The sequence below is a fragment of the Trypanosoma melophagium genome, assembly GCF_022059095.1.
Source record: "Trypanosoma melophagium isolate St. Kilda chromosome Unknown ctg29segment1, whole genome shotgun sequence".
Taxonomy (NCBI): domain Eukaryota; phylum Euglenozoa; class Kinetoplastea; order Trypanosomatida; family Trypanosomatidae; genus Trypanosoma; species Trypanosoma melophagium.
Genome location: NW_027125161.1, coordinates 198927 through 213356, shown reverse-complemented (window position 1 = coordinate 213356; position 14430 = coordinate 198927). Strand labels below are relative to the sequence as shown.

Genomic DNA, 14430 nt, shown 5'->3' with positions numbered 1-14430 from the left:
CAGGAAAGCCTCTCCCAAGAAGGCATCGCCCAAGAAGGCAGCTGCAAAGAAAGCCGCCAAGAAGGCATCGCCCAAGAAGGCCGCAGCAAAGAAGGCCGCCAAGAAGGTTGTTGCGAAGAAGGCCGCCAAGAAGGTTCTTGCGAAGAAGGCCGTGAAGAAGCCTGCTGCAAAGAAGGCCGCCAAGAAGGTTGTTGCCAAGAAGGCTGTGAAGAGGCCAGCGGCAAAGAAGGCACCCAAGAGAAAGTAAGCACTGCATCATGTTGTTTTGTACACGGTGCCCTGCAGCGCTGGCAATCGTGATAGATGACGCCCCTTCTCCACCCATGTGGAGGTGGCGATCTCCCTTTGTATGCGTATTCGCACCACAACTAGAGTCTGTTTTCAATTTTTTTTCTCTTTAATTTCTGGAGTCTGTATCTGTGTTTTTTTCGAGATGTGTTTGTTTTCGTTAGATTTTCTTCGGCAGACTTGGCGGGTTTTTATTTGGCCCTCTTACAGGGTTGCGTGTGACTCTGGGTTATTAATTTGTTTTGATATTGTGAAAATTTTTGTTACGGTTATACATCAATGTTTGTATTATCTATGTTGGTGTTTTTTTTTTTTTTTTCTTCGGTCTCTCATTTTTTTTTATTTTTGCTTGTATATTTTTTCTTGTGGACAGTTTTGAAAGAGGTGTTGTTAACGGAAGGAGCGAATAAAGGTGCCACAGAGCAGGAATAATGGTATATGCAGTGAAAAGATTTACTGTAATCACAGTTTTTTTGTTATTACTTTTTTTTTCTCCTTATGTGACATCAGCCGAAAAGTTGGATGAGTTGGTTGATACTCTTGTGCATGAGGTGGAACAGCCCTCGGAGATGTTGGTGCCTTTTGTGACTCCAGTTCGACAGTCATTACAATGTCATACAGTGTGGAAAGGTCCCAGTGCAGACAACGATATTCTTGACTGTTTGAAGAGTGTGGAGAGGCTTCTTGGAGATTGGAAATCATTGTTACTACCTGCGTTGAATGTGGCTCTTTTGGTTGTTCTTTTGGTAACTTTTCCTACACTCTTCTGCTGCGTCCTTTTCTGTCGATGTTGTTGTACACCCGATACAAGGGGTCGTACAGAACGTGCACGGTGCTGCATTTGGCTTTGGATTACTTATGCCTTATTGTGGAGCGTTGCAGTTTATGTGCTTGTTTACAGTGGTGTTGGAATTCTCGTTAAAGCTACCCCTGTTCTTTTGAATGACACTGTCCATGGTCCTCTTGACTACTTTAATTCTACTGCGGAAAGGATTATTGATTTTTCTTCGAACTGGACTTCAGGTAAGCGTGAACCAATTAAAGGTATACCTTTGGACCTCCGTGATTTCAGTGCAGTACACGAACAAGCTATGGGATTTGTTAAGGTTGCAGAAGATTATTATTTGGGTTACTTGGATAAAGTTTCACTTGCAACGTATTGTATTGGTGGTATAGGATTCGTACTGCTACTACTACTTTTGCCATTTGCCTGTTGTCATTGCTGTATTCCATGCTTCCCGCTCATTGTTTCTTGTCTTTATTGGGTCGTTGGAGTTCTTTTTGCTGTACTTGGTGCCATTGTAACTCTCCTCTCACTTCTTTCTGGTGCAGCTTGCGGTGAACTGGAGTTACAGCATCATCGCATGCCAGGTGTTTTTCAGTGGTATGCAGTGCCGTTCTGTCAGAAAAAATTTAACTTCACCAGTATCAACAAAATGGTTCGAGATGCAGAATTACAATTTTCTCATATGTCTTGTGAACAATTGCTCAATTGGTGCGACACTAAGCCTGAACCCGATCTTTCAAAAATAAGATCGCTTACTGGTGGAAGCATTCCGGGTTCTACGGAGAATGCTGCAACATCTACTAAGGCAAAGTTAAGAGCTATCCCCCCTGGCCATATGCCTACCTTTGGAGGTAGTGGTGGTAGTTCTAAGTTAAGAGCCAACCTCCCTGGATTCCATCACCTTGGAGGTGCTGGTGTTCCTGCTATAAATGGACTTGGTGCTGGTACTCCCGATTTGAGTGCTCTGGCTGGAGCAGCTGGAGTTGGAGGAATTCCTGGAGGTCTAGAGAATTTATCGCCCGATTTGCAAAAAAGTTTGACTTCGAAAAATATACCTAATATTCCTGGAGGTTTGCCAGATCTCAAAGATATACCAGGTCTTAAAGGTGGTAGAATCCCAGATCTTTCAGAATTTATGCAGAGTGGAGGTTTGGCTAGTCTTGGTCGTCCTCTGATGTGCGGCATGGGCATTACCTCTAAAAATCAATGCTCAGACTTCGGCTCCATGGCAGCTGTGCTGTTGACTACAAAAGTCAAGGCGTTTGCACAGGCGTGTCCCAGAAAAGATTCTTCTTGTACACTCGCAGAGTGTGCTTTGAACTGTACAAATGAAGTTATAAGAAGCACCGCAGCAGGAATTATAATGGGGGCCAGCATAGCTCGAAATGCCAGTATTGCGTTGTCATACGCTAAGCCTCTCCTTGAATGTAACTTTGTAATTGATAAACTTGCTACTGCCATGAAACAATGTAACGATCTGAAGGCGGGTTCACTTATGCTGGGCGTGGGCTTTTTTGTCGGTGGTCTAATGTTTGGGCTCGCAATCTACATCACACTTCGAGGAGCATGTATTTGGGGACGTATGCCGGGACGCCGGAAAGTTGGAAACCCCAAAAGGAACGAGTAAAACGAAAAAAAAAAAAAAAATAGATTTTTGCACCGTTTGTTCAAACATCTTTTGCGTGACTTATCTGCCTCATAATTCTTTTCTACTGGAATTTATATAAAAGTAAAAAAAAATTTGCTGTTTTGTTGTTTTTACTTTTTTTTTAATACATTTTTTTTTTCTTTTCTATAAAAGAAGCTTTATACAGAACTATCCTCTTAGTTTTTTTTGTGCTTTTTGCGCTCATTATATAAAGGTTTGTGCTCAATCAGTAATTGGAAAGGTGGAGGAGGAGTTGTTTTCATTAGAAGGTAAAAATAAAATTGTGTGATGTTGTGCTCTTGTTGAATTTTTTTTTATTGCAGGTTTTTTGTTCTTTTTTTCTTTCAACGCATCCCTTTTATACTTTTCATGGTTATTGGTGGAAATCAATTTTTTTTTTTTTGCCTTATATACCCTGATCCTCTGCATGGAGCTGATTGGCATTGCCATCCCTTGAATTGGCTCAAAAAATTTTTTCGTTTTCTTGGGTGCTGGCTGCGCTGTTTATGAAGTAAAATATTAAATCTATGTTTTTTTTTTCGCTTAAGGTTTAAAAAAAAAAAACTCTTTTTCTATTCTTCTGAGTGTTGTGGATGTGTAAGAGGTAAATATCGCATGTTATTGGTTTGTTATTGCAGTGTTTTCTTTGTTTTCCTCTCTTTTTCTTTCTTTTTTTTTTGTTTCTTTGTAATAAGTTTTAAAAGTTTTTTATTGATCCTGCACGTAATCTGTTTTTTGGTGCCGTAGTAAATGTCTACATCTACTGGGGCTAATGTGTCTCTTGCAGGACAAGAGGGCGATGAGGCAAAGGCGATTGTGCGAGTACAGCGAGACTTAAAACGGAAAAAAGATAGCTTGCGAAAACTAGAAAAAAAAATAAAATCCAAGGGGGATGATGGTACCGCAGTAGAAGAAAAGAATACACTTACAAAGGAAATCAACGAGCTAGAATCATTACTTGATAGACTGGTTGGCAACACAAAGAGTAATACTGCTGCAACTGCAACTGCTGTTGGTACTTCTACTTGTACTGTTACTCCTGATTCTTCTGCAGCAACGAAGACTATGGCACCAGTAGAGAATCAAGCGTCGACATCACAGGCACCGGTAGGTATGGTGTCTGATTCTACAGATAACACGGAGATTATGGAGCGTCTTAAGGAATGCATATATAGTAGCACAAATGTTTCGTACGCCCCATTTGGATCTTCTTACATACATCATGAAATTGCAGGGGTGCATTACCAGGTTGCGGAGTTTGCCCTTATGATGGAGTCTATGACAATTGTAGGTGTAAATGCGCGTACTTTTGCCATGATTGAGGCGTTCAGGTCTCTCCTTAAGTCAACACCAGTGCTTTCTGGTCCTTCTTTCCGCGATACAAATCCACAAGACTTTGAACATTTGATTAATGTTAACTTTGAATTTATTCGTCGTATACGTGCTCCATCAGCAGGTATGACACACGTAAAAGATTCTTTAGTACGTCGTGTTGTAGCGTTATTATCTCAAGGAGAAAAGACACAAATTTCAACTGATTATATTTTTAGTTCGATGCCACGCGGAGAGCGAAAAGGAACGCTTGGAATGAATGATACAGATGTTTCTGATAGTGGCAGTGGTAATGGTAATGATGGTGGTTGTGGTGATGAAAGTTTGCTTGATGGTGATCCACGTGAGATGGCGTTGAATGTCTTGGCAGGGATAGAGAGAGAGATGCAGCTTTCTATAAAGAGTATTGTAGAAGACCGTTCACTACCTTACTTATCATCAAATGATACGATTCTTGTATTTGGGAGAAGTAGTACGGTTGAACTTATTTTGCTTGGAGCTGCTAGTAATCCTAGACTGACAGTTAAACCTAAAGTTATTGTGGTCGATTCTGCACCCCTTTATGAAGGACGTGCACTTGCAAGAAGATTTACATGCAGTGGTCTTAGTGTAACTTATGCTCTCATTTCTGCCTGCTGTACACTTATGCCCCGTTGCACTCGTGTCTTTATAGGTGCGGCTGCTGTTCTTCAAAATGGCGATGTTTTTAATCGCTGTGGTACTGCTAATGTTGTTGCTAGCGCGAAACGGTACCGTAAGCCTGTATTATGTTTTGCTGAGAGCTTTAAGTTCGTACCGGAGGTGTGGTTGGGTAATCTCGGACAGAACACAAAACTCATTGGACCACGTCAGTTTCACCAGAGCGAAGACCGAATCCGCAGCCCATCTGGTTGGACTCAGCCATCCTTTCAAAGCCACAACGTGGAAGAGCGACACTGGGATCACAGAGATAATGAACAGCAACAACAGCTTCAACAACAGCTTCAGCAACAACACCAACTGCACGACCAACATCAGTCTCCCGCGAGGTCAGGTGCCGCTCCTGCTGCGGGGTATTTGTATGATCTTACACCGGCTGCATACATTGACACAATAATATGTGAAATGGGATGTTTGCATACATCTGCCATTGTCGCAGCTTTACAGGATCGTGAGGACAGAGATGCATATCTTATTTCTCAAGCTTGAATAAAATTGGTTATGCAGAGGTCAAGGAAGAAGTCGTATGTATCTCCCGAAGGAGATGGGTGGTCCTGCCGCTTTTTTGAAACATCAAACTTAATAAAAGTTATTATTATTATTATTATTATTATTATTATTATTATTATTGTTTTCTAGCTTTATAAGAGTGGAACGAAAAAAAGAAACAGAACACATAGGTACACATATACCCAGAATGAGTGAGAGAAGGCGATAAAAAGAAGAAAACGAGAATGAGAAAAGAAATCAAGAAGGTAAGAAGGAACAGAGGAATATATATATATATATATATATACATTAAGATGCTTTTTTTTGTTATTGCTCTTTGTAAGGAAAAGTGCAAAAAAGGATTTAAAAAACCAAATGGCGTTGTTGATTCTGTATGAGTAAAGTGATTCTCTGTCTTTTTATTATGCATTTCCACGTTTAAAATTTAAAGAAAGCAATGTTTTTTTTTCTTTTGCTTATCTTCTTTTTTCTTCGTGTTTGTTTCCGTTTCATTTAATTTCTTTTTTTTTCTTTAATTTATGACTAGGTTTTGTTTTATTGTTTCAGCCTACCACCGGGTATTAGTATACACGTGGCGAAAAAAAAAAAAACACCCCCCCCCCCCTTTAGTGCATTGAGTTAACCAAAGAGAGCCATAAAAGAAGGTATATAACTACCTTTTTCTAAAATCTCTCGCACGTCAGAAACAACAACCTTTAAAGTTATTGAGGCGTTTGACACCCAGCCACTCTCGGTTCTTGGAAATTCTTTCTCCTCAAGGACTGAGCCTACCACTGGAGTGGAGATAAAGGTAATGAGTGATATTAATAAGAACCTTGATGTGGATTCTATTCAGGAGATGCATGATAGCAGTATAGTGAATCAAGAGGAACACAACAGGTCTCCATCCAAGAGGGAATCACGCCCTGAAGTGGTAGTGGATACCTCTTCAGAGACGTTGCATCACGTATCCTCAGGTACTGCTGTAATTTGTGAAATAAACAGCCTGGGAACGCCATGTATGCAGATTGCAGATGATTCCAGTGTTGTGAGTGGGGAGTCTTGCGGTTTACCCCAAGGGAAAGATTTGAAGTTATTTATAGAAGACGGATGCGATACGGCGATGGCGCAAGACTCTGTAGAAGAGGAAGTCTGTTGCATATGTCTGGAGGAATACACAGGGGATAACCCCGCACTCTATGGTGAATGCAAACACCATTTTCACTTACCGTGTCTTATGAATTGGAAACAACGCAGTAATATTTGTCCCATGTGCTCCGCCGAGACGCTTCATGGACTGGCAGAGGATAACGATCCACCACGGCGGCTCCAACCAATTGATGATGACGTTCTCACACTAATGCTACAACGGCAGCGAGGATGGTACGGTAACCGCCATGTACGCCATCATAATCATCTTCATTTGAATCGCCAGCGTGAACTTGGACGGCCGCGGGTGCAGAATGTACAGTTATCAGGCGCCACTCTGCAGGTGTTGGGAGGAGGCAGTAATGAACAAAACACCTCGCGGGCCTTGTACAATCAGGAGAACGCACTCAATCAGCGCCAGCGGCGTGTCAGCGCTCGTGCCAATGGTGATGCTGTCATTACGGGTGTGTCACAGAATGTGGAATCTTCTGCCTCGGTGAAAACGTCAAGGCACGGACGATGTGTGCGGAGCGATGACACAAACAAAAGTAGCGTATTGTCATTTTTCAATAAACTATTCTGCTGCTGTAAGAAATAAGTATAGTGCATTCAATATCCTCTTTTAGATTATTTTTGGTGTAAGAGAGCGTGGTTTCTCTCAATGGGTAAGAATGACTAATCTTCACGTCGCCGCTGCACTCACGTGTACTTTTCTCACTCCAAGGCACCTCTTTAACATAATGGACATGCTTCTCGGTGTTACCACCATTTTTTTCCCCCCTTTATTCGATTTCCATCCTTATATTTCACTTTCCAGAGACGTTTTTTTTTTTTTAGCTATTTCTTTTTTTGTTGGGTTTTACCACACCTGCTTCTTGGTTCGAGTATTTTTCCACTGGGCTTTTTGGAAAATGAAGGCTTCTGAACGATTTTTTCTATTTTCTTCGTTGGGCACAAATATGCACCTACATATGTATATATTGCCTATATTTTTATAAGTCTATGTCTTTCTTTACACGGAAATATTTAAATGAAAACGGAAAAGATATGGGGATGGCTAGCGTGTGAAAGCATAAAAAAGAAAGTGAATTTGAGGATTTTAGGAAAAAAAAAACGTCATATCGTGGCAAAGTAAGAAAGAAAAAGCCACACTCTTTTACAATATTTTCGTGAATGTGTGTATATTTATGCGTTTAACCATAGACTGGAAGGGTCAATGGTTATCTGGAGCACTATGTCTATTACTTCACCTGATGCCCTTTTTCTTCTAGTACTACAGTGTTAACGTAATTTTTTTCCTTTGTTTATGCTTTTTACACACAAAATTCTTGCGTGATATTTATTTGCTTTCAATACCTTTTTTTTTCGCCTTTAAACTCGTTTATACAACCGCACTCTTCCTACTTGTTACGAATACAAGAACAATGTGTATGATAGTGGAAAAAAGAAACAAGAGTATACGTAAAGGTAAACAAACTTAAGAAAAAACAATTTCAATAGGAACAAACCAAAAAAACTTTATTTTTACTGTAAACTAACTCATGACAAGAACAAAATTCTAAATATGTTATTATTCTACCGTTCCCTATTCTTCAAAAATATAACACTTATTCTCAAGTCTTCTTTACACCAAAAGAATTTTCAAATAAGCAGGTTCAAAAATGTCCTCCACAACCGCCAAGGCTAATGTTACTCGTGTCACAAAGTCACGTACAGTCAAGAGTGTTACGCGCAAGTCTTCTCCTAAAAGAAGCTCAAATAAGCTTGTTGCCAAGAAGGCCGCAGCAAAGAAGGCCGCCAAGAAGGTTGTTGCCAAGAAGGCTGTGAAGAGGCCAGCGGCAAAGAAGGCACCCAAGAGAAAGTAAGCACTGCATCATGTTGTTTTGTACACGGTGCCCTGCAGCGCTGGCAATCGTGATAGATGACGCCCCTTCTCCACCCATGTGGAGGTGGCGATCTCCCTTTGTATGCGTATTCGCACCACAACTAGAGTCTGTTTTTTGTTTTTTTCTTTTCTTTTTCGTTTGGTGCAGTGCGACTACTATTTGTCGCCTCTGCCACGCCACCTGGGTGCATGCCTTGTGCAGCCCCGATGTGTGAAGTGGCCCCATAGAAAGCTTGACGAAGTTATGTGCGTACCACGTTTTCACTGTGTGTGCGTGTGTCTGGTTGTTGGGTGTGTTTCATGGTTGTGGCACACTAGGGAACTGTGTGTGTATATTTCTACCTTTTTGCTTTTTCTGTTCTCTATATTAGTTCCAAGAACCTGCGAAACACTTCACAAGAAAGTAATGTCTGACGTCGCTGCTGCCGCAGTTGCCACCGCCAAGAAGGCCTCCCCCAGGAAAGCCTCTCCCAAGAAGGCATCGCCCAAGAAGGCAGCTGCAAAGAAAGCCGCCAAGAAGGCATCGCCCAAGAAGGCCGCAGCAAAGAAGGCCGCCAAGAAGGTTGTTGCGAAGAAGGCCGCCAAGAAGGTTGTTGCGAAGAAGGCCGTGAAGAAGCCTGCTGCAAAGAAGGCCGCCAAGAAGGTTGTTGCCAAGAAGGCTGTGAAGAGGGCATCCTCTAGAAAAACTGCCGGGAAAAAGTAGTTTTTTTTTTTTAGTAGAGAATCTTCGTTTTTTTTGTTTTTTATATATCTTTTAAGGTGCATATGTTGTTTCCCATCCATGTACTGATTGGTGTAATCCTATGCCTTTTTCTGTACTGGGTTTTTTTCTGGGGTATTCTCCTTTTTTGTTCAATCTAATGTTTGTTGTAATTACTGTATTTCTGGCCTAGAAAGGGTTTTTTTTTTTTGTGTGTGTGTGTGTGTTTTCGGTTTTAGTATTTTTTTGTCACGTTTGCATCTCTTGCCTTGATATGTTTTTTTTATTCTTCTGGCGTACGTGCTTTTTTCCCTTTTTTTTGTTTAATTTTTTTTTTTTTTTTTGGGAAAGCGTGTTCTGAGAAGGGTGTTTACATTTGTATTCGCTCTTTCTATATATATCTTTGTATTTTTTTTATATCTTTGTATATATTTATATATACATCTTTATATATTTTTGTATGCATGCACGCATCCTTGCGCTTGTTAAGTTGTGCTGGGAAGGGAAATATCTTTAGCTTCTACTGCCGTTGGGTGCAGTTCTCACCACACCCTGATAAACAGGAGACCGGTGGTGAGGATGCGTTTCTCTCGCTACTTGGAGTGCAGGCGGTGTTGGATGGTGTGAGTTGGTGGAAGGAGCACCGCACGGTTGATGCTGGTTTGTACAGCGCTGCGCTTGCCCGTGAGATGCATGCGTATGCTGAGGAAGAACTCATGGGTGCTAATCCTTCCTCTTCGCTGGATGTACTGCAGTACGCATACGATGTATGCAGGGCAGACGAAATTGAAGGAACTGCCACGGCACTTGTTGCGACGCTGCAGCCTCCACGTGATGATGGAAAGGAGGTGGCGGCTGCGCACAAAGCCAGATGCTGTACAAATCCCATTTTAGATATCTGTAGCCTCGGCGACTGCACAGCGGTCTTGGTTCGTCGTGGGCGTGTGGTTTTTGTGAGTAGTGAACAGACGCACGATCTGGACTTTCCATACCAATTGGGAAAAGGCAGTAGTGACACCCCGGTACGGGCGTTAAATTACCGTGTACCGGTGGAGTCCGGTGACCTGCTGTTGCTAGGAAGCGACGGCGTATTCGATAACCTTTACCCCAACCGCGTAGCCGACATTGTGTGGTCGTCAGTAAACAGAGTGCGCATGGAGCACGAAGTGGATAACAGCAACTCGCCATGGAAAAACAACCCGCTTATGTTTTACGATAGTATGATGCACGCACTCGCAAAAGGATCAGAGGATGTAATACGGGAAGCACGATATGCCGCGCGGGATTTGCATGCGGATACTCCATACGCCCACAAAGCATTGGAGGGCGGGGTCTACTATGAGGGTGGGAAACAGGATGACATGACATTGCTTGTCTCTGTCATTGATGAGGAGAGTGAGATGGGGGCGGGGGAACGTATTATGCGCAGCACGGTGTTGAATCCGTATCCTTACAGAGATTGGCCATGATTTCGTCCCACAGCGATAGTGGAGAGAATTACTTATTTGTATTTCTCGTTTTCCGTTTTTTCTTCTACTCTCTTTTTTTTTTCTCTCTTTCTCTCTCTCTCTCTCTATTCGTGCATATTTGTACGTAAGTAAGGGATTGGGAGAGAAAGAGAAAAAAAAAATTCGGGTTGAAAGGGGTTAAGAAAATCATATATATATATATATATATATATATATATATCAGTAAATAAGAAGCTTTTATGCTGGAAGGAATATGGGGAGATAATGTTGGGAATCCCATTACGAAATATATCTTGAAAAAGAAATAATACTGATATTTTAATATATATATACGATGTGGGATGGACTAAGGCGTTAGGTAAAGCATTTTCTGGGCGTTATGTTGCGCAGAAATAGGGAAAAAGATGTATAACATTTTGTATTTGTACGCTCTCTGATGAGGTGGAAGGCATAACTTCCTAAATCCGTGCGTTTTTTACTTTGGTTTAATTTTTTTCTTTTCCATCGTAAATCGCTGCTCATGATTTTTTTTTTCCTCGAGAACTCGTGAAGGAAATGGTCTGCTCCTTTCAATTGTGTAGTAATATATATATGTATATATATTTATTTTTTCTAGTTCTCTCTGGTATGGAGCTTCTACTGAAGTGTAAGTTTTTTAAAGCTTATCTGATCCATTCCTTCTCTATTTCACGTGGGGGAACTTGGTTTAAAATGCCTTCAATACCTCGTTTTCAGCAAGTGTTATGCATTCATAGGGATGAAGAGTCTTTTTGGATTCTCTTCGGGATTGATTAAGATATCATAAAAAAGAAATAATAAGTTAGAAGACTATGATAAATATTTTCTTTTACCTTCTTTTGGTTTTTCTATGTGAGAAAAGTAAAGCATAGATTATTCTTTTGCTTTTCGATTTCCTTCGGTGTGAATGTTTTCGGAATTTTGGGTGTGACATTTGTACAAATATCACTCTTTTCTTTGGTGGTGGGTATGTAATATGAAGCGAGAGGAAAGAGGAGGAAATTTGTGTTTTTTTTTCTTCTGATGCACAGAAGCATAAATACTATTGTGGAGAAAAGGACAAATGGACGCCGCTCTTACCGCTTTTGCTCCGACTACTACTACTAGAGGTGTATTTCTGTTATTGCCGTCAAAGCTGTGTTTTTTTTTTTTCGTTGACTTGCTGTACCCTTTCATTTGTTTTTGATTTTGTTTTGTATTCCTGATTCTGGTTACGTCATGATTGAAATTCAATTTTTTTTATTTTTCGCGTCCATGCGCGTAGATGGTGCCGAATTTGTTGCTTTTTAACTTTCCCTCAATATAATTTTTTTTTGTATGTATTAGCGGTCGTTTTTCTGCACTTCCATTTGTATTTAACAATGTCAAGGAGAGGAGAGTTGGGTTTGTGTATGTATGCCAGTGGGTCTAAAGTAGTATGTGAATACACTTGGTTTGGGTTCACTTTGAAAGAAAAAAAAGAGGAAGGGATTAGTGAAGAAACAGAGGAACATCATTTACAATGCGTCTCTGTTTTTATAGGTACGTGTGCAAATGTCATTTTATTTTTGCAGGCGGTCCTGTTTATAGACATAAATAATATATATATATGTATGTTGTATTTCGGAAATATTTTAGTGGTGACACGAAATTGTGCGAACCAAAACGTGTATCTTATACATGAGTTACGTGTTTCACTGTGCTTATGAGATGGGAAGAGAGAGAGAGTCTTTGTAGGCTTCTATGATTGATGAGTTTACGCAGACTATATTCGGATTTTACATCTACGATTCTTTTTGTTGTTTGTGTTTCTTCTGCTACACTTTGCTCGTTGTATTTTTTTTCCGGGGTAAATGAAGGAATGAAGGTTAGAGAAACTTTTCTTGATGGGGTAATGCCCGATATCAGCGTTACAGTTGTACGGAGATTGTTGGCATTTCTGCGTCTCTGGAGGAAATAATAAGTGAATAAACTGTTTTCGCATTGTGCTTCGTTTTTTTTTTTTTGCAGGAAATTTTTTTGTAGATTTTTTCTTTCTTGGCCTGTTTTTCTTGTTTTCTTCCTTGTAGTGTTCTTCTGTAGTATAAGACTTTGTGATAAAATAATGTTTCTCTTTCTTTTTTACTCCAATTTTTCCTTTTAAAGAACATTTATTCAATTTCGTTGTGGTACGACTTGTATTTCTATACGGAAGAATAATGAGAGCTGGAGGTTTGTTTGTATATCATTTCTGTATCTAGAAGAAAAAAGATGGTGTAGAAGGATCAAATTAATAGTTTTTAAGAAGAAAAAAAAAACGAAAGAAATATTGTGCCTGATGCAATATGGTGAAAATTCCAAAGAAAATGATTGGGCAGCTGATCACACATTACAGAATGTGATGGTCAGTTATTTTTGGCCCCGCATGTACAGCAGTTCACACGATTACCCCAATTGGCATGCAGCTTTGTGTGTGTGTGTGTGTGTGCAATAAATAAATATATGTACAGAATCATTCTTAATGAGAGTTATGACTTGGCGTAAAGGGTATGTGCGTATTTCTTTTGTTTGTGATTATGATGACGCATCCGCTTAAGATGATGATGATATTGATGGGGTTTTATCAGTATATAGCTACCGACTAGGTAATTTTAATGGTTTTAAATATCTCTTGATTGTTATGGAGTGCTGGTTTCTACTTTTTCTATTGAAGGTAGAGGATTGTTTATTTGTATTGGGAAAATCTTTTAAGTAGTTTACCGAATGGAGAGACTGCCGTAATCCATTTCTGTTGCAACTTTATTATTATTATTATTATTATTATTATTATTATTATTATTATTTATCGTTTTTTTTTATCTCATATTCTTATATGGGTCTCCCCAAAGTAGAGAGGGGAATAGGTTGAGGGGGATTACTCTGTGTTTCCCCTCTTCCCTCCCTTATTCATTTCTGCGAGCGAACGATGACAACATAAAGTGAATGAGAAGGTGTTGTTTATTTATTTTATTTGTATGTTTATTTTTCTGTATATCTATATCTCTTTCTTTATTTATTTCTATTATTATCTATATCTCTCTATGTATATAAGTGCGTGTGTGCGTGTGTGTGTGTGTGTGTGTGCAGACGTTTTAGATGAGTGGCTGTGGGCGAAAGCACCGCGCGAAGCATCTCACGCGGCAGTTTCTCGATACATCCGCTTGGACGGGGCCATCTCACGATGAGTGCATGGCGGTGTGTGCGGAGCCCCCGCAGGGACAACACCTCCGCGTACTTCTCTGCGAACCACACCCAATTCATAATAATAATAATGAGAGCAATGCCAGTGCCAATGACTGTGTGCGTATGGATAATGGTATGTGTCTAGTGGAGCGGCTGGTATTATTTCCCGGCAAGTTCCGTAAAGTCATTTGGTTGGGCGTGAAGGACGTTGTGGTGATTGCCGACCGCACCACCGTCACGTTTAAGCCGTCGCCGGAGCAACTCAAGCGCTTCTACCGCACCGACCCGCAGTGGCAGTCGTGGCTCACAGCCGCCCAGCAGCGGGTGGAGGTGCGTAGACGGGCCGCAGAACAACAGCCGGCATACATGCGGACAGCACACAATACTACTAGTAATACTAATACTAATACTACTACTACTACTACTACTACTACTACTACTACTACCACAGATGATGGGATTGTGATTACAAACGCAACGACAACATCAGTACTGCCAACGGTTTCAGGAGATACACGTACAGAGGATGAGATGCCGTTGAATCCAAACCGGAACAATATTAAACATCGGCAGCAGTTCTTTTACGGTGATGATGATGATGATGAGTGTGAGGAAGAGGAAGAGGATAATGATGATGATAGTGTTGAGGAAGGGAAGATAGGGGGAGTGGGAGAAGATTGTATTGTAGGGTCTCAGTAACTTGATGATGTCGTGTTGGGAGAAGGTATCATGTTGTGTAAGTTTAATCGTGTAATAGATAAATAAAATATATACACACCCACTGCA

General features: G+C 40.6%; 5 protein-coding genes across 5 annotated transcripts; all 5 read left to right on the top strand.

Moving 5' to 3' along the window:
* Nucleotides 1-719: 719 nt before the first annotated feature.
* On the top strand, nt 720-2702 carry LSM04_003683 (uncharacterized protein; the record flags this gene model as incomplete). Its single annotated transcript, XM_067332069.1, has 1 exon — nt 720-2702. One exon carries the CDS (start codon nt 720-722, stop codon nt 2700-2702), a length of 1983 nt encoding a protein of 660 aa, XP_067190056.1.
* A 771-nt stretch (nt 2703-3473) lies between these two features.
* Nucleotides 3474-5243, top strand: LSM04_002700 (Initiation factor 2B-related; the record flags this gene model as incomplete). Its single annotated transcript, XM_067332068.1, has 1 exon — nt 3474-5243. One exon carries the CDS (start codon nt 3474-3476, stop codon nt 5241-5243), a length of 1770 nt encoding a protein of 589 aa, XP_067190042.1.
* An 814-nt stretch (nt 5244-6057) lies between these two features.
* LSM04_004386 (zinc finger protein) lies at nt 6058-6990 on the top strand (the record flags this gene model as incomplete). Its single annotated transcript, XM_067332067.1, has 1 exon — nt 6058-6990. One exon carries the CDS (start codon nt 6058-6060, stop codon nt 6988-6990), a length of 933 nt encoding a protein of 310 aa, XP_067190068.1.
* Nucleotides 6991-9441: 2451 nt separating this feature from the next.
* LSM04_003181 (PPM-type phosphatase domain) lies at nt 9442-10446 on the top strand (the record flags this gene model as incomplete). Its single annotated transcript, XM_067332066.1, has 1 exon — nt 9442-10446. The coding sequence occupies one exon, from the start codon at nt 9442-9444 to the stop codon at nt 10444-10446; it is 1005 nt and encodes a 334-aa protein (XP_067190050.1).
* Nucleotides 10447-13557: 3111 nt separating this feature from the next.
* LSM04_004862 (uncharacterized protein) lies at nt 13558-14343 on the top strand (the record flags this gene model as incomplete). Its single annotated transcript, XM_067332065.1, has 1 exon — nt 13558-14343. One exon carries the CDS (start codon nt 13558-13560, stop codon nt 14341-14343), a length of 786 nt encoding a protein of 261 aa, XP_067190071.1.
* Between the last annotated feature and the right edge of the window lie 87 nt (nt 14344-14430).